The following is a 27095-nucleotide window of genomic DNA, read 5'->3' as shown; positions in this document are numbered from 1 at the left end:
ACGGTGAGGACGGAGGGCTCATCAGGAGCCTTCCTCGGCTTGATAACGACGATGTCGTCGCAGGGAATGCCCATGGCGGAATCAGGGTAATCACGAAACTACCCCTCTTTCAGTTGGGTGTGTTGATTGATGTGTCAGGCTGAGCGATGAGGGGACAAGATAGAGACGAGGGACATGAGAGATATATAGAGATGTTGTTGTAGCTGCTTTAGCATAGACAACCAAAGACCAAGATTTGATCAGAAACCCATTAAAATTCTCCGATTGGAAAGACCATCGATTTCGAAAAAATGCCGATTAGGAGACCCAAGTGAGGATTTGATCCAACACGCCATGGGAGGGCATGAAGCTAAAGAATTCGTGCTTATTTTTGTTTTTGCTTGAGAAAAATCTGTAAAGTTGTTGAAAAAGTTGTAGAGAAAGACATGGAAGCCATCATTTTTTCTGGTGAGCACTTTGGAACTCGGTGGAAATATGAGGACATGGTGGCGTGGATGGGCTGCAAAAGCAGGTGAATTTGCAGCTGAAATCTTTGGTTTCCGTGTTGACTGACTGAGAGAGGAGGCAGAGGTGGTTGAAGATCTGCGAAAGTTTTCTGGAGAAGCCCAAAGAGTGAGGTTTTTGGGTTCTTGGATTTCTGCAGATTCACGGTGGAGGTGAAAAAATGAAAGAGAACCGACATAACTTTTCGTATCGATTACCACAGACGGCGCCAAATGTTGATGCACAAAATCAGCGAGGACTTTTGTACAACAGAAAGTGTCAGGTTTGTGACCTTCGCTTGGTTGCTTCGATCACTAGTGAAGATAAGTACGTAAATGAATAGGGACAGAGAAGCAAACACAAGATGTACGTGGTTCACCCCAAGGTTTGGGCTACGTCCACACTGATTGTATTGTATTTCTCTGTTGAAGAGGGAGAGAGAGAGCTTAGAGCTTAGGGGGTGTGAGGAAGCTTAGGGTTTGTGAGGGTGAGGATGCCCTTTTATAGAATAAGGGCTCCTCCCCTAATTACATATTTGCCCCTTCCTTTATTACATAATTACATTTAAGTCCCTCGAGTATTTATACGAGGTCTAAATACGAGGCCCTAAATATGGTATAAACACATGCTATGTTTGCATGGTTCTGAATTTGATGTAAAAAATAATAAAATTTATGTTGTATGTAATTACTAGATTGTCCATATTTTTTATTTTTGTTCAATTTTAGTAAGAAAATTAGAATGAATAATTTCTTAAAATTTTGGTAGGCAAACATGATTTTAATAATAAGTAGTTTAGATAACGAGACAATCATATTACGGGGTGGTTTGGGAGTGAGGTGCTTAAAAAAAAACCACCCATGAAAAAAAGCTGTAAGGGTTTTAGGTGTTTGGTAAACTGAAAAAAAAGGCTTATTTTGGAAGCTGCTGTGAGAATAAGCTGAAATCAAAGGAAAAAAGCTGAAGCTGCTATTTGCAGCTTTGGAAAACCGATTTTTTTTCAAAGCACACGGAACTACAATGCTCATTTAATGAAAAGACCCACTATCAGACTGTTTTTTTTTTCTTTTCCAAAAGCACTTTTACAAAAAAGTTTACCAAACACTCTGCTGATTTATTTCACAGCCGCTTATTCTCACAGCAGCTTTTTTTCAAAGCACAGTAATACCAAACCAGCCTTACATTTAGCAAGGTAACTCGCTACTTACTACTATGGTTTAGAGGTATTCCTTTTTACTGGTATGTAAAATGTTATAAGTTCGATTTTTACCAAAAACGAATTTGAATCATATTATTGATATTCCATTGTGATAATTAATTTGTCCCAGTAAATAGCTCTTTCCCTCCTTTATATTAAAGGAAAACTAATGAAAATGGCTTGAAAATTTTGAGTTTTAATGATAAGGACAAAACAAATGGTAAAGTGAATAGTACCAGGATTGACTTTTTAGTGTAAAAATGTGGTTTTTCGTTAAAGTGAACAGTACTGGGTGTTTTTCGTTAAAGTTCCCTTATATTAATCGTTACCATATAATTAGCTTGTATGTTGATATATATATATATATTGAACTACTATAACCAAGGGCTGTCTGTGGCGGGACTCCTAAAAACAAAACCGTACCGTAAATCGAACTAATCAGGCACTTAGGGCTGGTTTAGTATTGTTGTGCTTTGAAAAAAAGCTGCTGTAAGAATAAACGGCTGTGCTGTGAGAATAAGCGGCTGTGAAATAAATCAAATTGAGTGTTTGGTAAATTTTTTTGTAAAAGTGCTTTTGAAAAAAAAAAAAACAATCTGATAGTGGGTTTTTTCATTAAAGGAGCACTGTAGCTTCGTATGCTTTGAAATAAAAACCATTTTTCTAAAGCTACAAATAGCAGCTTCAGCTTTTTCCTTTAATTTCAGCTTATTCTTACAACAGCTTCCAAAATAAGCCTCTTTTTTTTCAGTTTACCAAACATTTAAAACCCTCCTTTTTTTTTCATGGGTGGTTTTTTTTTAACACCCCTTAGAGCAGCTCCAGCGGGAGCATTTGCTCGGGGGACAATGGATTAAACAGTGGGATGTTGCCCGGTGGACATGCTCCAGCGTTTGGGAGCCCGAGGGACAGGCCAAGCCCGAGCGACAGGCCCGGTAGCGATTGCCAGCCCGAGAGCCCGAAGGCCATGTGACGCAAGGCTGACGTCTGGGCGACGTCAGCCATCATCTCCTCTGCAACGATTGAGATCCCCTTCTAAATTGCCCGGATCCAAGTGAACAACCACAGCTTCTTCCACGAAAAAGGTGGGACAGCCGTGGACTCGTCGTCGACGGCATCGTCGAAGATCAGGATCTTCTCCCGCGCCTCGAACGCGACCTCCTCCTCGTCGTCCCATGTCGACGACGGCAGCGACAGGGACTGCGGCTGCGCAGCAGGCAGTTGGCTTCGTCATCGTCTGCGCCGTCTCGCAGCTTAGTTGTGGAGATAGTGTTGGATTCCTTTATAATATTAATATAATTAATAATATAATATTAATTTATACAAAGTAAATAATATAATATTAATTATAAATAAAAAAATACTAATATTTTATTACCAATTGCAGGGCTATTCAGTGCAGGGTAGAGATGCAAAAAGCAATTGCCAGGAATGCACTGTTCATTAAGGGCAGTTACTGTTCAAGATTAAATAGTGAATAGTCGAGGGCTCCTGCACTGGAGTTGCTCTTGAGTCTCTTCGCTTCCCCTTTCTCCAACTTCTAGGGCTTTCGGAAGCCAAAAGGAATCCGCGCCATATCCTCAGTATATAGAAGAAGAAGATCATGCCCGGGCCCACCTTGGAGATGGAACCAGTGGAGCCACAGTCGCTGAAGAAGCTCAGTCTCAAATCCCTCAAACGATCCCTCGATCTCTTCTCCCCCGCCCATGGCGAACTCCCCCCTCCCGACCCCGAGAGGTACCGCCGTTGCCTTTAATTTCTGTACTTATTAGGGTTTGTGAAATGATTGAGTTGAATTTAGGTTTTTATTTTTTTATTTTTATTTTTAAATTTGTGCGTTGATTAGTGCTTACTCTTTTTTTGTTTTTGTTTTTTGTTTTTGCAGTAAAAGAATTCGCATGAGTCACAAGGTTAGTGAAATTATTGAGTTGAAATTGTTAATTTTTGTGTTTTATTTCTTCATTTTTGTGAACTATGAGCTTTGTGAAGTTATTGATTTGAAGAATGTTGCATTGGAGTTAAAATTTTGATCTGAATTATTAGATAAGCATGGAATATGGAGGAATTCAACCCACACCTAGCCAAAAACCACCTCGCCGGGCTGAGTCTGTTGCACCGGTAACTGGTTCTGAAGGGCCTTCCAATGCCCTTGCCCTTACAGGTATCATTTTTTCTAATAAGCAGTTAGAAGTAGGGAAGGTTCAGCTTATTGTTTTGGGAAAGTTACCTCTATTTGGGTATTCTATATTGCAATTGTAACATGCTAAATTATTTTTGTGGTTTAATACCATGTGTGTCATGAAGATTCTAAGGATGCGCAGACGAGAGGAGCTCAAAATTCTTTGGTTGTCGGTCCTTCTGCACCAAGGGCACTGTGAGTAGTTTCTTCCTTGCAGGTGTATTAATGGCTGTTTTCGTGTTTATTTAGTATTTCTATGTTGCACATGTTTCAACTTATCCCTCTTCCCATATGTATTTGCACACTCTCGGACTATGGCTTACAACTATTAGCTTCTTTATTTCAAAGTGATTGGGCTAAATATTTGGACCATTTATGAGAATCATGTGAGTGATTTGTTAAATTTGACAGTTTTTTAGTTCTAACGTTGCTGGAGTGCAAATTGTTTATTATGATTTCTTGTAATAATGATGCATTTTATTGTGGACTGAATTGTTTAATCATATTCTTTATTTCAGGAATACTGTTGGTATTTCGGGTAAAGGCACTTTAGCTGTTTCTGCTCCAGGGTCATCTGAAAGGTTTGAGTTTTGTCCTCCTCTGATTTGCTTTAAGGGTCAATGAGATTTTAAAAGATTTTGAAATCATGGTGTAGTCAAATTAGGATTTTAAAGGATTTTAAAGAATACATCCAAATCCATGGGTAGTCGATTAGGATTTTAAATAGTCCTCAAAAGTCTAGGTGTAGTGAAACTATCAAGGATTTGCTAGGATTTTAATGGGTGAAGGATTTTGATGGATTTGAGAGTAGAAGTATAAATAACAAATGTCATAAACAATCCAACCTTCACCCCTAGGATTTCATTTCAAGAACAAAGAATTCTATCTGTAGAAGAGGAATAGTCTTCCCCATTTTTGGCCCTGCGTGAGAACCCGGTGAGCAGCTCACCATCTATACATAACAGGTTTCCAAATCCTCATTTCTCTACCTTGCGTTCACCACCCCTCATCCCTCCCCGTGATCCACCCACTGCCATATTGGATGAACAATCCCACCCACCCACTGCCAAAATGGGTTTGATTTTCGTGCTTTGCCTTTATTGGATGAACAATCCAATGTCGTTGCTGGTAAGGTTGCGATTAAAGCTTGTGAGTGTTTGTTGTTGTTCAAATCCAATACAAATCATGGACGGCATTGAATTAGGATGGACAAGTGATTCCCTCTTTGATTACTATGTATGCAAGGTGTGGTGAGTGGGTTTTTGCAAGGAAAGTGCTTAATGAAATTATTGAGAGGGATTTGGTTTCGTGGAATTCCATGATTTCTGCGTATTGCAAGATGGTGTGTGCTGGAGATGCGGTGGGGTTGTTCTGAGAAATGAGGGGTGATGGATTTGAGCCTAACGAAACAACTTTGGCGATGGTTCTTGAGCGCGCGGGGACATGGGGGATTTGAGTTTGAGTACGTGTGTGGAGTGTTTTGTAGTTGAGAAGAAATTGGAGATGAATTCATATGTAGGCTCTACGTTGATTGGCATGATAAAAGTCCTGAGAAATCCATGAAAAAATCCATACAAATCCATAGAAATCTATTAGTGAAATCCATATAAATTTGTCAAACTCCATATAAGATTGTAGAATCTATTAAAATCCTTTAAAATCTGTCACTTAAAAAAGGCTTTTAAAATCCTCTAAAATCCAAGTTGATTACACTCCCCTAAGTTTCTCTAACTACAGCCTGCTTTAGTTTTTGTTTATATGTCAGAATGTAGTCCATATAAGAGAGCTATCAGTATTTCATCTAATTAGCTTACTATGAATTTTTGTCTTAGGGTTGTTAAGGGAAACATATAACTTCTTAGGAATGTTCTTGGAAATATAAAAACCAGTTAAAATATTCAAAAGAGAGATGTTTTTTAAGAGTAAAGTTTTACAGTGGTTTGAATCCCTTTGATATGGTTGAATTCTTTTTGTTTTAGGAATGCCCTTACCATTTTGCACCATCTGCATGCATTACGTGGGGTTGAAGTCGTATTAATGTATCATATGATGTGCTTCTATGGTGTTGTTAGAGTGAAGTTTTTATTAGGATTTTTATGGGATATTTTAGGGGAACTGAATATGCTAAATATTACAAGCTGCATGATGATGTATCCCATCTTGTTGCATTTTCTCTAATCCTGATAATGCTACCACGGAAAACATATCCCATTTTTGCTTTAACTGTTACTTTTCTCTTGTATAGGTTTTCAACATCGGCCATGATGGAAAGGATTTCCAGCAGATGGCCACGTCCTGATTGGCATGCTCCTTGGAAAATCTACAGAGTAAGAATAATGTGTTGTTTATGATAGACAGTTAGGAGCAGTGGGGAAAGTAGTTGGGATTATATCATCTGGGTAACTTGGAGATTCTGATTAGATGGAAATGTTAGGAACCGACATGGGAATATATGTTATATGGGTGTGTCTTTCAATTTTTGTTGTCCTTTGTTTGGCTCTTTCATGGTTAATGGGTTGATAAGATTGACCTGCACCTCTTCTATGATTGAACATGAGTTGTAACTTGCCATTATGCTATTGTCTCTTATCTGAAGAAAGGAAAAGGTTATGCATAATGTTTCTTACAAGCCATCGTTAAATTATTCCATTTGATTATGTAGGTCATTAGCGGCCACTTGGGATGGGTACGAGCTATTGCCTTTGATCCAAGTAATAAATGGTTCTGCACTGGCTCAGCAGACCGTACTATCAAGGTATGCAACTTTATGCTTCATTTGTCTGAGTTGGTCTGTCTGAGTTGTTTTCCTTCCCCTTTTTCCTGCTATGTTTTCTCATTTCCTCCTCTGTAGAAGTCAAAATCACTTGTCATTTTTTAATTATTAGTCATTTTTTAATTATTATTTTGTGTTCTCTTTTCTTGTCGTGTGAGTGTTTATTTTATGTTCTTTTGGATTGTCTTCTGATTTGGTTTATCAGATTTGGGATGTTGCAACTGGAACTCTACAACTGACAGTGACAGGACACATCGAGCAAATAAGAGGTTGGTTTCTCTTGGCTGTTCGTTTATTTTGGTTAACCATGCTGTGGTTAATGCTGTTGGTAACAATAAGTGCTTGGGTTTTTGCAGGCCTTGCGGTTAGCAGCAGGCATACCTATATGTTCTCTGCTGGAGATGACAAACTAGTTAAATGCTGGGATCTTGAACAGAATAAGGTTAATACTTCTACTTAATATTTTCAAGATCTTTATTGCGGTTGTGTTCTGTAAGTAATGATGGTTGTTACAACATATAAATTGTTGTGTAGGTTATCCGTTCATATCATGGTCATCTAAGTGGTGTTTACTGCTTGGCTCTTCATCCCACTCTTGATGTTTTACTTACCGGGGGACGTGATTCTGTGTGCCGGGTATGTAATTATCTTATTAAAATTCAAATCCTGCATACTATAATGGAGGAAGCACTCTTGGGGATTGAGCAAAGTGATTGTTGTAATATTTATCAGAGTGGTACTGTGTTAATAATACCTTTGTTTTGGTGCAATAAATCTTTCAGGTTTGGGATATTCGAAGCAAGATGCAAGTTCATGCGTTGTCAGGGCATGACAACACAGTTTGTTCCGTTTTTACTCGACCAACAGTATGAAAAACTCTTCTGTTTTCTTTACCGTGTTCTGACCATATTGTGGAGTATGCATGCTGACAATATTTTAGATCCAAACAATTCATAATGATAGCTTATATTGTTATTGATGTCTTCGTTAGAGATCGAGATTCAAGGTCATGGTTTTTCGTTGTTTAATTCTTGGTCTCCCCATCTGGCAAAACATTCAAATGTTTAGCAATTCATATTGTCATGTCCTGAGAATAGTATTATGTTTATGTTAGGTATCCTTCAGTGTCACATCATTCTTTTAAATATTTTGATTCCTGTAATCCGTAGTCCTCATTTCTTTTATATAGAAGTTAATTAATAAGCTGCCGTGAATTGAATTCACAGGCACTTTGAATTTCTAGTTTTGTGTTACACATTACATCTCTGAGTTTTTTTTGGGTTGATAGCTAGATTTCTATATGTGGAAACTCTTTTGACAGTTTTCTGGCCACTTCTCATTTTATTGTTAAGAGAGGCAATATTCCTTATAGTTTATTGTCTACTGTTTGCAGGATCCACAAGTTGTTACTGGCTCTCACGACACAACCATCAAGTTCTGGGACCTTAGATATGGTAATTTATGTTCTGTAAGTTAAACTCATTTCAGTTTTGGTATTTCCTTCTTTTTTAAGTATCAATTTTCATTTGTCTTAGGAAAAACAATGTCAACTCTGACGCACCATAAAAAGTCTGTGCGTGCAATGGCCCAGCATCCTAAAGAGTAAGTGCCAATTCATGTACTTAGTACTTCACGTGTAGTAAATAATCCTGGTTGTGTTTGTTATTATGCCCCTGTAAATTATATGCTTTGCTCTTTCTAATTGTGTTCGGTTTTCAGGCAATGTTTTGCATCTGCATCAGCTGATAATATTAAGAAGTTCAGCCTCCCAAGAGGCGAATTTTTACACAACATGCTGTGAGTATTTGAATAGACCGTATCTTTTCATATCTGTTGTTCCTGGAATGATAGATTTACCATTTGCTCTTCTTTCCTATTATATGTCTGTGATGTTTTCTTTATTTGAAGAATGACAAGCGATATTAGGATTGATGGTTCGTACGTTTCTCTGCTTAAGGCTAGCTAGGTAATGTACTTGTCATGGATAAATAGTTGTGCCAATGTGTCTTTGTGTTTGATAAGATGTTGCGCTCCCTTTTTCTTGTTCTTTTTTATGCACACATTCTCTTTGTGGCAAGTCAATTAGGCTGCTCAACGCACAGGCACCATAACATCAGCCAAGATGCAATGCAAAACCTCTGATTTGGAGCGTAATAGGAATTGTTTTGCTTGCGATGGATCCATTGAAACCGAAAACTTACACATGGTTCACCAATTGAACAATTTTGAGTCACCAATTGAACAATTTTGAGTCATAAGCATATGCTGAGGTGGTTTGTGTTACTACTTGGATGTGCGTGTTATTGTTTTCTCATCAGTTATTAAGTGTGTTATATAATTCAGATTCATGGCCTGGAGAAATGCATGCCAAGCCTTGTAGTTGCTTTCTACTCATGCTATTAGAATTTTAAATTATTAGTGGTGTAGCACATTGAAATTGCAATGGATGTGATCTGTCTTGTATGCATTTAGAGTTGGGTACCTTTTTCTGCATACTGAATGTATCGTGAATCAAGTATATTGCTGATTAATATTAACTATATGAATTATTTGGGATATTTTTTATCACAACGTTCCAAAAATTTTCCTTGTGTATGGACAGCTCTCAGCAGAAAACAATAATCAATGCAATGGCTGTCAACGAGGATGGAGTTATGGCCACTGGAGGTATGAATTTTTTACATATGAAAGGGCAATAAGGGAAGGATCTTAGTTTGTTCTCATTTTATTTCTCCCCACGGTTGGGGAAATATATTAGTTCCAACATTTGCCTACCAATGACAATACGCCATATGGGATGGTTTCAATTTTCTTTTACAAATAAACGACCCGAAACTATTTTGATTCCTATTTTTCGTTTCATAAAACTTGGTAATTCTAATCTTTTGCGCGTTTGTTTTATTGAAGGCGATAATGGGAGCATGTGGTTCTGGGATTGGAAGAGCGGTCACAATTTTCAGCAATCCCAAACAATTGTACAGCCTGGTATGTTTATTCTACTTTTGCCGTTGATTGTAGCAAGAAGGGATGCTAACCCCTAGATATGCTTTTATTACAGGCTCGCTGGACAGTGAAGCTGGTATATATGCTCTTTCCTACGACATCACGGGTACGAGGCTGGTCAGTTGTGAAGCCGATAAGACTATCAAGATGTGGAAGCAAGATGAAAATGCCACTCCAGAAACCCACCCTCTCAACTTTAGGCCCCCGAAAGACATTCGACGGTTTTAGAGTTGATCCTCCGTCCTAGTTTCTCTGTTCACCGACGTAATATTATCTCACATGTGATTTGACTTTATTATTTTAGTGAGGGGTCCTTGCAGTTGCGCTGCTTGTTGCTATGAGATAAAACTATACAAATTTTTGTGTTATATTACTCATGGTTGAATATGTTCCTACGATGCACCTGAACCAGTTCCAGGAAGAATTTATTTTGAAGCAGTGGAAAACCTTGCAGTTTGCAGTGTATAATTCTTGTGTTTTTCTTGCAACCTTGAAAAATTCGACACCAACAATTTTGTCTTTGTCTGCGATGCAATGTTGTTCATTTGGGTTTCAAAACCAATGCGGTGCGTATCATACAAGTCAAACTCGAAATCTTAGGTGCAAAATTAAATACATTTAACCAATTGATATACAAACTTCTTGTTTTTTCTTAAAAACTTAAATCTCGGTTTTTACAAATTTCTCGCTCTAATTTCACATTTTCTTTTTCATAATCAATGAGCTTGTGCATGCGGCAACGCTACATTCTTTCCCATCTCCAAGGGAAGAAAAATGTTGTTAGGTTTAGGGGAATTCTATTTAGTGTTTGGAGGCCACCTTTCTACTAGTAGAACAGAGGTTCCTACTTTGAGAAGACTACAAACTATGGTGGTGCTATCCACCTACCCATTTTTACTTCTCATGCAACTCTTTTAATTTTTTGTCGTCGAATGAAATGAATAGAAGAAAATCAATCGACAAAAGTTTATAATGGTATATAAGAGGTAAAAAGACGCGTAAGAATAACACTATTCATAAAAGCAGCCTTTAGATCATGTTTCCAAGTGAACACTTGGCACTTCTGTCATCTGCCACGTGGTACTATGTGAATTGATGACATGCCCATATTGTTGCCTGAATTTTGACCATCCCACGGTAATTAAGACATCAAAACAGCCTGTCCTTATAGAACACGAACGTATTACACCATGGTGTAGTGTATTGACGCCTGCTGACATTTTATTTGATGCGAACGAATAAATTCCAAAGTGAGTCCACACATGAAACAAATAATACATTGTCATCAATCAAAATTTTATCTAAAGAATGGGGTGTGTTTGATATTGTTTTTACAAGGGTTAAAAAGTGTTTTTCGACAATTAATTGTTTTTATAGGAAAAACATTAAGTGTTTTCTATAAAAACACTTGTTGAAGAACTTTTAAGTGTCTTTTAGATAACACTTGAATTTTTTGTTAAAATTTCTACAAACTAGTAACACTAAAGTTTATAAGCAGAAGAACTTTCTACAAAAAGTGCCAATAATATGCTTACCCAACATTACTTATTACATTACCAAAGCTGTAAAACAACACACAATCTAGTTTAGTGACAAAGTAAGCAAGAAAATCCCCTACCTCGTTGCCTAAAAAGCCAAAACCTACATAGATGCACCCAACAATCGCGCGCCTTAGAACGATTATCCGGCCAAATTTCATGCATGAAAGTCCCCATTTACCCACCACTTCCACCCAAAAAACTCCTCTCCCCATCCCCACCCACACTACCCCTGCCTCCCTCTATCCCTCCCCCCCCATGCTCCTCTTCTGCCCACCCTTTTCCATTTTCATCTCTCCAAAAACTTCCCCATCAAAAGTCTGAAAACTAGACAGAAATCCAAGTGAAAATTATGGCCAGCAGCTCCGATAATCTGTCATTAGTTCACAGAACCCACCATAATCAACAAATTGACCAATCACAACCCTTTCTCGAACCACAAACCAACCACAAGCCTCCGCATTCCTCCACCAACCCCATTCGATACATGCTCCGCGAGCAGCGTTTTATCTTCGTCCTCATTGGCGTCGCCATCGCTGTTTTCTTCTTCACCACCTTCCTGGCATCGAACCCACTATTGGAATCCGTTCACGACCCTGGTCTCGAATCCGGATTAGGTTCTGATCGGCCGGGTATTGATCTCCCGGCCAACCCTACCCGGAGGGTGCTGTTGGAGACGTGGAATGTGGGAGGGAAGGTGCCGCTGGGGGTGAGGAAGAAGAACATGAGGATTGTTGTGACGGGTGGGGCCGGGTTCGTGGGGAGCCACCTCGTGGACCGTCTGATCGCGAGAGGGGACAGCGTGATCGTGCTGGATAATTTTTTTACCGGGAGGAAGGAGAACTTGGCGCACCACTTCGGGAACCCGAAGTTCGAGCTGATTCGACACGACGTGGTCGAGCCGATATTGTTGGAGGTTGACCAGATCTACCACCTCGCTTGCCCGGCATCCCCGGTGCATTACAAGTTCAATCCGGTCAAGACAATTATATCCTTTCTTCTCTTGTTTCTATTTTTATTTCTTGTGCTTATACGCATGGTTGGTATTTATTACACGCTTTTTTTTCTTTTTTTTTTTGTGATTACTATAATATTATGACATCAAGTAATGATAGGGAGACTAAATTTGTATATAAAGTTTTGAAAACTAAAGAACATGAAAATTGAAGACTGGTTTATTACTTAAACGTTGATAAACGTGCATATTCCTATCGGTGACACATAATTTAGTTTGCAAATTTAGTCTCCCTAGCATTACCCTTATGACATACTTTAACACGTAAAAATTTTAATTTCTTGTTTGTGGTGAATGTGTATTTGCCTGAGGTCCTTAATTTGTTGTCTGAGCTGGGGTTTCACAAGACAAATGTGGTGGGAACACTGAACATGCTTGGACTAGCAAAAAGGGTTGGTGCACGCTTCTTGCTGACAAGCACCAGTGAGGTTTACGGTGACCCTTTGCAGCACCCTCAGGTCGAGTCCTACTGGGGTAATGTCAACCCCATCGGTGAGTCACTCTCCCTCTCTCTGTCTCCGCTCGACCCCGACATGATGAAACTCTGCGCGAGAAAATCAAACTATACCATATTTACAAATCACATTACTGATGTTTGTTTCAATAGCGAGACGTTTAATATGTACTGTATTTACTTGGTTGCATTCCTCGCAAAAAATTCACGGTGAAATATATACTCAGCAACACGATCGGTAAATTAATGATTTCATAGATGTTTTCTGTTGGCATTGGCAGGTGTAAGGAGCTGCTACGATGAGGGAAAACGCACAGCAGAGACTCTGACCATGGACTACCACAGAGGCCTTGGCATTGAGGTCACATTATTTTCTTTCATATTATTTATTTCCTTGTCATTTGGTTATATGTGTCTCAGTTTCAAACGATTCTAGATCACACCCAAAACCTGAGACGAATATTAAAATAGTTGCAGTTAGGGTTCTAATGTATAGAATGTCATGCAGGTGAGGATTGCTCGGATTTTCAACACTTATGGACCGCGTATGTGCATCGATGATGGTCGTGTTGTTAGCAATTTCGTAGCTCAGGTGAGCAGTTTTATACTTGTAATGTTGTTTTAGGCCTTGTTACATATTTTTCCCGACCAGTTTGATGTCTCTGTGGAATACACAGGCATTAAGGAAGGAGCCATTGACAGTTTATGGAGATGGCAAGCAAACCCGAAGTTTCCAATACGTTTCTGACTTGGTACTATAATTCTTCTCCTTTATTCCGTTAATGCACTAATTAAGTATGAATTTCTAATTGCTATTTTACATTAATCACGTCTTTGTCTAAATTAGCATTAAGGTCAAAGGTGGTTATAGACTATTTTGCCACTGTTTTAAAGTGAAGGTTGTATGGGAGTCTTTGTATATACGAGTCTCTGTCACTGCAGCATATACATTTAGGGGTGGGTTCGGTACGGTTACTATACCAAAACCCTTGTACCAATTACCGTACCAAACTTTTGGTTTGGTAAAATCTATTACCATTACCATACCAAACTTTCGGTATACCGAAGTTCGGTATTGCCAAAAGTTTGGTTGGCATGGTATGGCAATGGTAATTGCCATTTTGTTTTGGGACAAAATATGTTTTTGTTTTTTTAACCCAATTCAAGGGCAAAACTTTTTTTTTTGTACCTTTATCTCATACATTATTGTAGACATCGAAATTTCGTAAATAAATGTTGACCGATAAATCAAAGTGTCAACGCTCATGTATTACATAAATTTTACACGTAGCGTGTGACTCAACGAAAATTGAAATGAGTTGGAAAAGTCATCAAATAGGACACGTGTCAACGCCTGGCAGAAACGACTTATTTCATCTGGAATATTATATTCAAAATTAGGCCTTGGAAAATTCTATAAATACAAGCCCATTTCATTCATTTTTAGGAGACCAATTCACATTACACCTTAAAGCTCGGAAGCTCTGAAGCTCTGAAACTCCGAAGCTTTCAAGCATCCAGGTTTCCGAAGAATCAAGAAAGCCTTCTTCGTTCTTCGTTCATCGTTCTTCCAAGATCAAGCCCCGACGGCCCTTGGATCAACAATCATCCACCTTCAAGCCCAAGCCTCAACAGCCCCTTGGAGAAAGTGTTCATCGTTCATCAACTGTTCATCCTCAAGGATCAAGCCCCAACGGCCCCTTTGGATTGACAACATCAACGAATCCGCTCATCTCTGTTCATCAAGTCCAAGCCTCGACGGCCCTTGAAGAAAGCGTTCATCGTTCATCACCGTTCTTCGAGATCAAGCCCAAAAGCCCTCGAAGATCCGTTCAAGCCCAAAAGCTCTCGAAGATCCGTTCGTCACTGTTCTTCGAGTTCAAGCCCAAAAGCCCTCGGAAATCCATTCATCAACTGTTCATCCTCAAGGATCAAGCCCCAACGGCCCCTTTGGATTGACAACATCAACGAATCCGCTCATCTCTGTTCATCAAGTCCAAGCCTCGACGGCCCTTGAAGAAAGCGTTCATCGTTCATCACCGTTCTTCGAGATCAAGCCCAAAAGCCCTCGAAGATCCGTTCAAGCCCAAAAGCTCTCGAAGATCCGTTCGTCACTGTTCTTCGAGTTCAAGCCCAAAAGCCCTCGGAAATCCATTCATCACTGTTCTTCAAGATCAAGCCCAAAAGCCTTTGAAGATCCGTCAATCACCATTCTTCAAGATCAAGCCCAAAAGCCCTTGAAGATCCGTTCATCCTCGTTCATCCAAGATCAAGCCTCGACGGCCCTTGGATCAATCGCACATCCCACAAATCAACACCTTACGGAGATCGAATCAGAGGATCAAAATAGAGAGAGATTGTAACCCAAAACTATCAAATACAAATATTTGTTTGTGCACGTTGTTCTTGTCTCTTTCGTTTCAGGAATTTTCTGTGTTCACAAATTGGCACGCCCGGTGGGACAATCTCTGCCTCTCATCTCTTTCTCCGTTCAAGAAATTCAAGCGCACTTCCAAAATTAATGGCATCAAGGAAGGCTCAATCTGTTCCCGCAACCGGCGCAAAGAACAAGAGCGTCCTCGTCGCAACTGGTGTCACTTTGGGCATCACGACTCGAAGCATGGCAAGAGCTACTTCTGCCGCCTCTTTCACCTCTGCATCAACTCTGCCAAGGGAACAAAAGCACCCAAGGCACGAGCCTTTGATCACCTTAGCCTCACTAAGGGCACCGAGGGGGGGAAGCCCAAGGAAATACTCCGAATCCATGCTCTCCGATGCCGATTCAAGCGGCAGTGCAGCCATGCAAGTCATGACCATTGGAGCAACTTCAATCGATGAGCAGCTGGCTCAGATGAATGAAGCAATCGCAAGGCTAACCCGAACTGTGGAAGAAAAAGACTTGCAAATTGCAGCACTCGTCAATCGACTAGAGGCGCAGGACGGCGATAAACCCGACCCAGAGAGTGATCCACTAAAGAGAAGAGATGATGAAGAAGAAGAGCCTCAGGTGGAGAAAAACGATGCGAAGCCGGAGCCAGACCAAGCAGCGGCACTCATGGCATCTCTTTCTATCCAGCAGCTGCAGGAGATGATCACCAATACCATCAAGGCACAGTACGAAGGGAGCTCACATACCTCCTTGTTCTACTCGAAGCCCTATTCCAAGAAGATTGATGCCCTAAAGATGCCGAGGGGATATCAACCACCAAAGTTCATGCAATTTGATGGAAAGGGAAACCCGAAACAGCACGTTGCCCACTTCGTTGAAACTTGCAACAACGCAGGAACCGAAGGGGATTACCTCGCCAAGCAGTTTGTGCGCTCGCTGAAAGGAAACGCCTTTGAGTGGTACACAGACCTAGAGCCTGAGTCCATCAACAGCTGGGAGCAGTTAGAGCGGGAATTCCTCAACCGCTTCTATAGTACCCGCCGCACTGTGAGCATGCTAGAGCTAACGAGCACAAAGCAGTGGAAGGACGAGCCAGTCATTGACTACATCAACAGATGGCGCACTCTAAGCCTCGACTGTAAAGACAGGCTCTCAGAAACCTCTTCAATCGAGATGTGCATCCAAGGCATGCAATGGGGTTTGCAATACATCCTTCAAGGCATTAAACCGCGGACCTTTGAGGAATTGGCCACTCGCGCCCATGACATGGAGTTGAGCATCGCCCATCATGGGAAGAAAGAACCGATCGCCGACTACAAGAACGACAAAGTTCTTGGGACAAAGGTGGAAAAGGTTGCATGGAAACCCACCAAGGAAGCGATGACGGTCAACACAGCTCCCGTCAAAATCTCCACACGAGGCAAGGCGATTCAAGCCGAAGGCTTTCGTGATCAAGAGATGCGTAGACGCACTTTGAAGGAGCTTGAGGAGAAAACTTATCCATTCCCCGACTCTGATGTGGTTGCCATGTTAGAAGACTTGCTGGAAAAGAAGGTGATCGGCTTGCCTGAGTGCAGACGGCCAGAAGAGATGAATCGTACTGACAGTCCAAGATACTGTAAATTCCACCGCTTCATCAGTCATTCGACAGAAAAGTGCTTCGTGCTGAAAGATCTCATCATGAAGCTGGCTCAGAAAGGAATCATCGAGCTAGATCTTGACGATGTGGTGAAGTCAAACTATACCACTTTCACTTCCGGCTCTTCCGACTCAAAGTTTTCACCTCAACCGCTGGGGGCATCCTCCAAGACAAGCAAAGTTGAAGGATGGACTCAAGTCACTCCTAAGAAATTGCACAAGAAGCATACGTCTCCTCCACATGTTCGCCAATCGGAAAGAGGGCAAAGCAGCTCTTGTCAACCTTCGAAGCAACGTGAACGTGTTGAAGATGATGAAATTTCGACATATAGATCGTCCATCCCCATCACGATGCGTGATTTCTTGCCCGAAGACTTCTTCAATCACTCGGTCAAGGCTCCTTGCTATGAAGATTGTGAGGAACGCCTCTCCAAAATTGCTTGACGAATTCACCAAAGCTCATTGTCTGTAAGAGCCTAAACTGCAAGACACAAGGCTCCTCGCCCGCACGAGCCTAAACTGCATGGCACTATGCTCCTTGTTCGCACGAGCCTAAACTGCACGAACCAAAGCTCCTCGCCTGCACGAGCCTAAACTGCACGGCACAATGCTCCTGGTCTGCACGAGCATAAAAGGCAACACCAACGCTCCTTGTCTGCACGAGCTGAAACTGCAACACGACACCAAATGCTCCTTGCCTGCACGAGCTGAAACTGCAACATGGCACCAACACTCATTGCCTGCATGAGTTAAAACTGCAAACGGCACAAAAAAAATACCAAATATATGTATGTATTTTGAACTACGTTTTGACTTGATCTCCTTCTTTGGAAGGGTACGTAGGCAGCTTGAATATTCAATTTCAAGTTCAGTCACATCAAAATTAAAAAAAAAAAATGTTTATTAAATAGAGTTAATTTTATTACAAAAAAAAAAAAAAAAAAAAAAAGATTTCTTTTACATACATATACATACATATATATATATATATATATATATATATATGCATCAGCAGCAAGCCTATCAAAAGCTATCAAAAGGAGGCCATCCAGGCCCAAGTGACACCCAAGTCCACCAGCTACAAATCCGGGTCCGGCTCTCAAAGCCCATCCTCACTTGGATCCAAGCCTTCATCTCCGCCGCCACTATCTCCAAACGTCTCGCATGCGCCTAAATCAGATGGCAGAGGGCCGTTGATCAGATTCGAACCCGCTGGGCAACTCGCAAGAGATCAAATTGTACAACAAATCAAGAACCCGAAGCACCATGGCGTTGAAGAGCGACTGTGGAAGCGACTCGTTGAGGGGATTGTGGGAAAGATCGAGATTTTGAAGGTGTTCGACCATACCGAGGTTGGCAGGAATGGAACCCAGAAGCCGAGAGTTGGGAAGATTCAAACCCACGACTCTGGGGTAGTTCTCCGGCGATTGGTGTTTACTGCGCCGCACAAACGACGCATCCTCCTCTTTCTACCTCGAACCAAGACCTTCTTGCTAGAGGTAGTAAAACCTTCCCAGAATGCCAAATCTCGAAGCGGAGGTGATCGCGCCGTCGCCGACGACTCTGCTTGCTACGAACCGTTTGGTGGACGAGATCTGCAGCAAAGGCTTTCAGCGAGACCAGAACTTGTAGCTCGACTGGCGGAGCCACAACTTGCCGTGGAAGCTGAAGCAGCGGACGAGCAAAGAAGTACAGAAGCGGGTCTATGTCTGCCCCGGAGCTCCAGGTCCTTTCTCCCTCGAAGCAGACATCCTCCTTGCAGCGGTAAAGATCAGTTCACTTTCTTCTTCTCCACCGTGAGAACAATAACCACAGCTGCGCAACCAGAAGTTCAAGTAAAACTTTCATTGCAGAGAGTCGATGAGTGTGCTGAAAAGTGTGGGTTCTGTTCGAATCCGGATCGCGATTTGGATCCCTCGAGCTTTCCTCATGACAGCCTCGTCTGCCCCGTTTGTAACTCTACCTGGAAAGGTGTCATTCCCCACGGCACATGCATCATCTTCTTCTCCCAGCCATTCTCGGCCTACATCGCCACCTACCAAGACCCAACTCAGAATGTGGAGAGATCTCGTTACATTACCATGATGGAACCCATCAACGGTAGACAAGACCTTCACGTGTCTGTCACCATGTCTTCCATTAAGGTTGGTACGGTTGGACGTGGTACACAGCTTACATCGTTATCGCAGCTTGTCTGAACCTGCTTGGAGTGAAGGGTACTAACAGAGAGGCACCAAGATCTCAGCCATTAGTGCCGCCATCGAAGACATCGGCTCTGGCAGCTCCACTAAGTGGTCGAGACTCACCCCAGCTCCCTCGTCCTCTTCTGCCAGCCTTTTCTTCTTTCACTAACAACCTCCGTGACACGGTTGCGATCGTCCTGTATCCATCGTGATCCTTTCGCTTCCCACAAAATGTGAGCCGCGACGTCTGCTCCCTCGTCTGCAAGCATTGGCTTGCCCTCAAGCTCGCCCAAGCTTCATCATGCTCCTCCGTCATCCTCATCACCCAACGCCGCACCTCCGCTGCAACTTCTCCGCCCAAGGCTGCACCACTCATCCCGTCTGCACCCGTTTCTGCCCTTCATCATGGGATCCTTCGATCTCCGACTACGAGGTTATGGTCAAGAGGCAGTACTGCAATTTGGCAAGGAGGTTAGAGCTGGCTGACTCCCTCTCTCTAGCTGTAAGATCTGTGAGGCACTCTCGTGTGAGCTTTATCTTTCCCGGTGTTTAGCCTTCTCCGCAACGCCGTCGTCGCCGACTCTCCACCATGGCACCAAGCAACTAGCAGCTTCACAGATGCTCGACGCCAGCCTTGAGCCTCGCTCCAGCGACTCCAGCTCTCCACCGTGCAGCGCCCTTCAAGCTCATTAAGGAACTCTGCAGCCTGTGATGCAAACTCCTCTCCCATCATCAATTTATATAAAATATATATATATATATATATATATAAAGGAGATGGTGGAAGCTTGGTGGACAACACCATGCAAAAAAAAAATAAATAATAATAATAAAAAAAAAATAAAAAATAAAAAATAAAAAAAAAAAAGATCTTGGTGTCTAGCACCATGCAAAAAAAAAAAAAAAAAGGGTTTTGTGATGGTGGACAACACCATGTGCAGAAATAAAAAAAAAACATAAATAAATAAATAAAATAAAGGAAAATTTGGGGATGGTGGATCTGAACACCACCGAAAAGCAAAAGAAAAAAAGGTGGATGTGTGTGTATGCGCATGTGTGTGGATGTGTATTATATAATATGTCCATAGCACTACAGCAAAAAAAAAAAAAAAAAAAAAAAAAAAAAAAATTGCATTGAGAGAAATAAAGTCCATTTTATTTATTTTTCTGGAAATTTTGCATAAATTTGCATTGTACATACATACAAAAAAAAAAAAAAAAAAAAAAAAAAAAAAAAAATCAAATCAAATCAAATTTACAAGAGGGGATCTTCAAGGACGATCAGGTGCCGCCTCACCACTCGGCAGAGCGCCAGAAATAAGAGGCGCTGGAGGTTGACTGTTTGAAGCCTCACCACTCGGCGGAACTCCAGGAAGAAGAGGAGCCAAGGGTTGATCATTTGGAGCTTCATTACGCGGTACAGCCCCAGAAGATGAAGGCAAATGCTGCTGGAACAAACCCACAAACCTCTGATGATCAAGTAAAATCTGACCATCAGATTCCTGCATCTGGTCAATCTTCCTCTTCATGTTTGTCGCGTAGCTATGTGCGAGCTTATGCAGCTGTTTATTCTCTTGCTTGAGCCCTCTAATCTCCTGTTTGAGATTCATCACTTCAGCCGCCAATGATTCAACTTGACGGGTTCGAGCAAATAGACGTTGGGCCATATTAGACACAGAACCTGCACACTGCACACTGAGAGCCAGAGAATCCTTAACAGCCAACTCATCAGACCGTTTGGAAAGTAGTCTGTTATCTCTGGGAGTTACAAGGTTTCGGGCCACCACCGCAGCGGTCATATCATTCTTCATCACCGAATCCCCAACGGTAAGAGGACCAGTAGGGGATATGAATGATGGGCGCCATATGTTGTCTGGAGAAGGCGGGACTGCCTCTTCACCAAGATTCAAGTCAAAACGACGATCGGAGGGTCCTGACATTTTCAAAGTGTTGAAGAAAGAAGAGGTCGGACGAATCAAGATCTTAGAAGTGCAAGAAGGGAGTTTTCACAAGAAAAATTCAAGTGTGCTTTGAAACGAACAGCATGCCTCTATAAAAAATCAGCACTCGACGGGATTTCAGAGATCGAAGAGGCGAGCTCAGAATTCGAAGAGGCCATTCAAAAATCGAAGAGGCAAGCTCAGAAATCGGAGAAGCATCTTGCTTTTCCAGAAGCGTCGGCACCCGTCACACGCAAACTCAGCTTTGCGAAAATCACGGGCAATTTGTCGAAGCGCCGATCCCAGATATCGAAGAGGCGCCAGTCTTTTTCAGCCGTGTCATCACCTGTCATATGCACACTCAACTTTGCGCAAATCACGGACAATTTGTCGAAAGATTTTTGGGTGAAGGAGAAAGCACGTGAAGTTTACTGTTCAATCATCCAACGGTTGCCGACACGAGTAAAAGAATAGTACCTCTACAAGTATTAAAGAACTTCCTATAACTGTCCACCTTCACCTTCCATAGCAAGGCAGACATACAGAGCCTTTCTTCATCTCTGAGAATGTCTTCCCAACGAAGCCTCTCGAGTCACTCAGTGTTCCTTATTCCTTGGGGTACCTCGGCAAGCCAATGACTCCAAAGCAAAAATATCTCATATCACCAGGGTAGAAAGCAAGAGTATCTCATATCATGCGTTCTCCCTGTCCTTTCCTTTGTCCTTGTTCTTACCTACAAAGACAAGGATAAAGAAAACAATATGTCGGAACTTCCACTCAAACTCGGGTAAGGAGCCGACTGCTTGGAACCCTTCCCTGATTGCCTACCTAGCACTGCTCTCGAGTACTCGTTTCGCACTGCTGCTGTACTTTCAAAGAAGCTGCCACATCTGCCTGAAGAACAGATAAGGCAAGTGAAAATGATACCTTGCAGCATGTGGAGACAAGGTGCAGAAGGAACAAGCAGAGAAGAATGCGGTCTGCACGGTCAACTCAGCAGAAGGAGTCCGAACTGAGGAACTCAAGAAGCTGCCATATCTGCCTGAAGAAACAAGCAGAGAAGAATGCAGCATGCACAATCAACTCAGCAGAAAGAGTCCGAGATGAAGAACTCGAGAAGATGTCGCATCTGCCTGAGGACGATGAACTTGTTTTGACCCTCAAATTCTTGGGTCGACTTACTAGGCGTTGTGGGCTGCACGTGCCGATTCACCACCCTTGAATCGAATCCTTAAAGATCAAGTCACCAACTGGAAGAAGAGTTCATCAATCTTGAAGATCATACCGTTGACCAAACTGCTCAGGTGTGAATTAGAAAGATTGAACAAAGAAACAGGTTGTCACCTTTACCTCGTGCCTGCTTGCCATGTGTCCGAGTCAACCTTCAAGAATCAAGCCTCAACGGCCCTTGAAGAAGTTTCCAGCCAAATTCAAGATCAAGCCTCGACGGCCCTTGAGGAAATCACAAGTCCGATTCAAGATTAAGTGTCTACCACCCTTGAATCAAAACCTAGTTCAAGAATAAGCTGTGGAAAATCAACAATTGGAGGAATCCAGAAAATCTTCCAACCCAGTTCAAGATCAAAGCTGTGGAAAGTCAACAAGCGCAACAAAATACGTGCCGATTCATCCATTACCAAAGCCAAAGATCATCTACCACATGAAGCTCCTTGTGGTCAAATTTCAACCTTCAAGATCAAGCATCGACGGCCCTTGAAGAAATTTCAAACAACAATTCAAGATCAAGCCTCAACGGCCCTTGAAGAAATCTCAAGCCCAATTCAAGATCAAGCCTCAATGGCCCTTGAAGAAATCTCCAGCCCAATTCAAGATCAAGCCTCGACGGCCCTTGGATCGACATCTACAGTAAGGGACTTCAAAACGCATCTCCTACACGTGACAAGCACATGTATACGACGTGCCTTGAAGTGGGGGCATTTGTAGACATCGAAATTTCGTAAATAAATGTTGACCGATAAATCAAAGTGTCAACGCTCATGTATTACATAAATTTTACACGTAGCGTGTGACTCAACGAAAATTGAAATGAGTTGGAAAAGTCATCAAATAGGACACGTGTCAACGCCTGGCAGAAACGACTTATTTCATCTGGAATATTATATTCAAAATTAGGCCTTGGAAAATTCTATAAATACAAGCCCATTTCATTCATTTTTAGGAGACCAATTCACATTACACCTTAAAGCTCGGAAGCTCTGAAGCTCTGAAACTCCGAAGCTTTCAAGCATCCAGGTTTCCGAAGAATCAAGAAAGCCTTCTTCGTTCTTCGTTCATCGTTCTTCCAAGATCAAGCCCCGACGGCCCTTGGATCAACAATCATCCACCTTCAAGCCCAAGCCTCAACAGCCCCTTGGAGAAAGTGTTCATCGTTCATCAACTGTTCATCCTCAAGGATCAAGCCCCAACGGCCCCTTTGGATTGACAACATCAACGAATCCGCTCATCTCTGTTCATCAAGTCCAAGCCTCGACGGCCCTTGAAGAAAGCGTTCATCGTTCATCACCGTTCTTCGAGATCAAGCCCAAAAGCCCTCGAAGATCCGTTCAAGCCCAAAAGCTCTCGAAGATCCGTTCGTCACTGTTCTTCGAGTTCAAGCCCAAAAGCCCTCGGAAATCCATTCATCAACTGTTCATCCTCAAGGATCAAGCCCCAACGGCCCCTTTGGATTGACAACATCAACGAATCCGCTCATCTCTGTTCATCAAGTCCAAGCCTCGACGGCCCTTAAAGAAAGCGTTCATCGTTCATCACCGTTCTTCGAGATCAAGCCCAAAAGCCCTCGAAGATCCGTTCAAGCCCAAAAGCTCTCGAAGATCCGTTCGTCACTGTTCTTCGAGTTCAAGCCCAAAAGCCCTCGGAAATCCATTCATCACTGTTCTTCAAGATCAAGCCCAAAAGCCTTTGAAGATCCGTCAATCACCATTCTTCAAGATCAAGCCCAAAAGCCCTTGAAGATCCGTTCATCCTCGTTCATCCAAGATCAAGCCTCGACGGCCCTTGGATCAATCGCACATCCCACAAATCAACACCTTACGGAGATCGAATCAGAGGATCAAAATAGAGAGAGATTGTAACCCAAAACTATCAAATACAAATATTTGTTTGTGCACGTTGTTCTTGTCTCTTTCGTTTCAGGAATTTTCTGTGTTCACAATTATAAATTAAATTCATCTATTATTCATCATTCACAATTCACACACATAATAATTCAAATGAACCATCAAGTTATTCATCATTCACAATTCACACACATAATAATTCATCTATTAAAGTTTCAAACCAAATGAAAATTGGAAGTAAACTTCAAAAAGGAGAATTCATTGATCAGTTATTCAAGCTTGAGATGTTGAAGCTTTTGGAGGAGGCATTGAACTTGTAGAAGATTGAGTTTGTGTCAAGCCTACATTACAAACAAAGAAAACATATTAATTAGTAGCAAGAAGAATTAAAGTTGAAAACCATTTAATAACAAATTTACTAAAAAAATTAAAGCATATCTTTCTTGTTTTCTCTTCTTCTATTTCCTTGTAAAATTGAAGCATATCTTCCGTTGGTCCTTGTCGAAGTTTACTTCACCTGCTTTAAGCCAACCACCAGTACACACTAGTGCCTCCATTATTTTAGGAGTCAAGGATACCCTAAAAGGGTTCACAACCCTCCTCCCTAGACTAAATGCATTTTCACTAGCAACAGTAGAAGTGGGGGTTACAAAGATATTTTGGCTATTTGTGAAAGAATTAGAAACTCTTTTGTGTTTGATTTCCACAATTTTAAGAGATCAAGGTCACCAACAACATTGCTAATATAAGTAGGGTTTTATTTTCAAATTATTGGAATATTATAAATATGTGTTATATAATTATGTATTATATAAATTATAAATTATAAATTATATTGTATTTTCGGTATGGTACGGTAATACCATGGTAATGGTATCCATTACCAATACCGTACCATGAAATTTCGGTACGGTACAATACCGTACCATTACCGATTGGTACAAAAAATTTGGCACAAAATTGGTATGGCATGGTTGGCAATTCGGTTGGCATGGCAATTTGGCAAAAAAATCCACCCCTATATACATTAAATCATTAATCTTTCCGCAGAATTTTTCACAAAGAGGCAAGTGGTGATTGTCCTCTCTTAGTCACGAGATTTGATAGAGGAGAAAATTTTGTTCGTGTCACCTGATTATGACAGCTCTCACACTGAGTGAGATAAGCATGATGTTGAATGAGATCAAAATACGTGATGCCTCGTGATTTTGTGAAAGATACTTTCTGAATAACGTGATTGGACACTCTACTTAATTTTTTCTCATGATAGAGGCCACCACCATATTCGGATAGTAATTTATGCACGACTAATGTTGGAATGCAATTTTCTCGGACATAATATGAAGACAATGGTGTGGTGCCGACTAAGAATTCAATACTCAATTCAATAATCTTGCAATAGTTAAATTTGAAGTGCTAGGCTGGTGTTCACTAGTGTACTTACTTTGGTGTAGGTTTAGTTAGACGTTTACTAGTGTAATTACTTGGCCCGTGTCTAAACCCGTCAGACTTGAAAAGTCCGGTCCATCAAACGAACCCTAGCAACCACTTAAAATGCTTATGGTAGCAATTCCTCTTGATTCAAAAAATTAACACTGAAATGTCCTAAACAATTTGTGCTGTGCATTGCTTATGTGGAACTAGGTCGAGGGTCTAATGCGGCTGATGGAAGGAAATCATGTAGGCCCTTTCAACCTTGGCAACCCTGGCGAATTCACCATGCTAGAACTTGCCCAGGTAAAATTAATCAAACTCAGTAACTGTTTAAACAAACAATTCACAACTCGAAGTCTCGAGTTTGAATTCCCGCTCCTTACTCCTGCTTGTATGTACAGGTTGTGCAAGACACAATAGATCCAAATGCAAAGATAGAGTTCAGGCCCAACACAGAGGACGACCCACACAAGAGGAAGCCGGACATTTCCAAGGCTAAGGAGCTTCTGGGGTGGGAGCCCACCGTGTCCCTCCGCAAGGGGCTGCCGCTCATGGTTACAGACTTCAGGCAGCGTATTTTTGGTGACTCTAAGGATAGAGATGCAGGCTCCGCTATGTAATGTTTTTGCATTAGATTTTTTTATGTATTTTGAGGAAAAATATAGGAGAATTCAGAAAAAATAAATAAAAAGATATATAGATGTGGAAAATAAAGTTAGAATTAAATTGAGTTTCTGATATATTGTATATTTGGTTCTTGGTTAATTACTCTTTATTGGAATAAAACTTGGCATTCTTGCATATGCCAATGGAAGATTATTGTGAGAATTGTATAGGGATCAATATATATATATTGTTCGTTTCAATTTCTATATTTGTTATATATATTTTTTTGTCAAAAAATATATTTTGTTAAATTAGCCACCGACAGAGTTTGAACCCACATCGTCATGCAAGGGCTCAACACATTTTCACTATTGTGGTAAAGAGCCATTTGTCGATATTTGTCCTGCTGATTTAGTTGTATGTTTTTTATTTTGTTGGAAGATGTAACATGTTTGAATCTCATATCATTTTAATCTAAACTTTTGTTTTTATTTACTTTCAGTTATGTACTCATATCTTCGTACCCGGCTATGCGTTGCACTAACCTGCTAGTAAAATTTATTAATTTATCTCTTATGAAATATAGATTTATATCAAACAGAGACTAGATTAACAACATGTTTATCTATCTAGAATCGAGAAAGTCATGAATTTGAGAAAATATAAATGATAATGAGAATGGGGTCAAGTACTTTTCCTTGCTCGATCAAATTCATAATTTTTTAAGTATTGAATTACGTTTCTAGTGTGAAAACGACATATTTGATAGGATACTGCTAGAGAGACTAAATTTTTAAACCAACTTTGCGAACCAAATGATGTGTCACCAATAGCATATCAGACACATTTCTACGTCTTGTGAGTTTGTGCTTTGCATTTCCCGCAATTGGGTGGTTCATTTTTAATCTCATTGCACTTCGAAGTTGTTGGCTTTGTATCTTTTGCATCTCAAACGAAACAAAAGCGTTTTATTATAGTGGCTATAACTTAAGTGGTTAAAAGCGATTATTCTTTCTCCCGAGTCAAGTGCTCAAACTTCTTTTTCGTCAACTTTGTATAAAATGAAAATCCCATAAAAAAATAATCATCATTTAGGTCCCCTTGTTTTGGCCTATCCGAATTTGTTTTCAAGATCTTGGCAATGCGAACTTCGGCATGTCTATAGAGAAAAAAATTTTGTGA

At 41.1% G+C, this 27095-nt stretch overlaps 2 protein-coding genes across 2 annotated transcripts; both read left to right on the top strand.

Annotated features, from left to right (window-relative positions):
• The first annotated feature begins 3074 nt into the window (after positions 1 to 3074).
• On the top strand, positions 3075 to 10104 carry LOC103430779 (protein pleiotropic regulatory locus 1-like). The gene is made up of 17 exons (XM_008368923.4): positions 3075 to 3418; positions 3567 to 3591; positions 3725 to 3842; positions 3986 to 4055; positions 4379 to 4441; positions 6106 to 6187; positions 6523 to 6615; positions 6839 to 6902; positions 6990 to 7075; positions 7168 to 7269; positions 7416 to 7499; positions 8027 to 8087; positions 8169 to 8235; positions 8353 to 8430; positions 9236 to 9300; positions 9541 to 9618; positions 9692 to 10104. The coding sequence occupies exons 1-17, from the start codon at positions 3285 to 3287 to the stop codon at positions 9862 to 9864; spliced, it is 1443 nt and encodes a 480-aa protein (XP_008367145.3). The 5' UTR covers positions 3075 to 3284; the 3' UTR covers positions 9865 to 10104.
• Positions 10105 to 11131: 1027 nt separating this feature from the next.
• On the top strand, positions 11132 to 26173 carry LOC103452895 (UDP-glucuronic acid decarboxylase 4-like). The gene is made up of 7 exons (XM_008392424.4): positions 11132 to 12162; positions 12534 to 12681; positions 12925 to 13004; positions 13152 to 13235; positions 13321 to 13395; positions 25518 to 25610; positions 25709 to 26173. Exons 1-7 carry the CDS (start codon positions 11527 to 11529, stop codon positions 25925 to 25927), a joined length of 1335 nt encoding a protein of 444 aa, XP_008390646.2. The 5' UTR covers positions 11132 to 11526; the 3' UTR covers positions 25928 to 26173.
• The last annotated feature ends 922 nt before the right edge of the window (positions 26174 to 27095 follow it).

The sequence above is a fragment of the Malus domestica genome, chromosome 13 (genome assembly GCF_042453785.1).
Source record: "Malus domestica chromosome 13, GDT2T_hap1".
Taxonomy (NCBI): domain Eukaryota; kingdom Viridiplantae; phylum Streptophyta; class Magnoliopsida; order Rosales; family Rosaceae; genus Malus; species Malus domestica.
This window is presented reverse-complemented; position numbering and strand designations above follow the sequence as displayed.

Bases quoted from the DNA above. Each gene is read 5' to 3' on its own strand.
- LOC103430779 (XM_008368923.4), top strand. From the start codon at position 3,285: ATGCCCGGGCCCACCTTGGAGATGGAACCAGTGGAGCCACAGTCGCTG. The intron at 7,270-7,415 runs GTATGTAATTAT...TAAATCTTTCAG, and splicing joins GACGTGATTCTGTGTGCCGG to GTTTGGGATATTCGAAGCAA. The intron at 8,088-8,168 runs GTAATTTATGTT...CATTTGTCTTAG, and splicing joins GTTCTGGGACCTTAGATATG to GAAAAACAATGTCAACTCTG.
- LOC103452895 (XM_008392424.4), top strand. From the start codon at position 11,527: ATGGCCAGCAGCTCCGATAATCTGTCATTAGTTCACAGAACCCACCAT. The intron at 13,236-13,320 runs GTGAGCAGTTTT...TGGAATACACAG, and splicing joins TTAGCAATTTCGTAGCTCAG to GCATTAAGGAAGGAGCCATT. The intron at 13,396-25,517 runs GTACTATAATTC...ATGTGGAACTAG, and splicing joins TCCAATACGTTTCTGACTTG to GTCGAGGGTCTAATGCGGCT.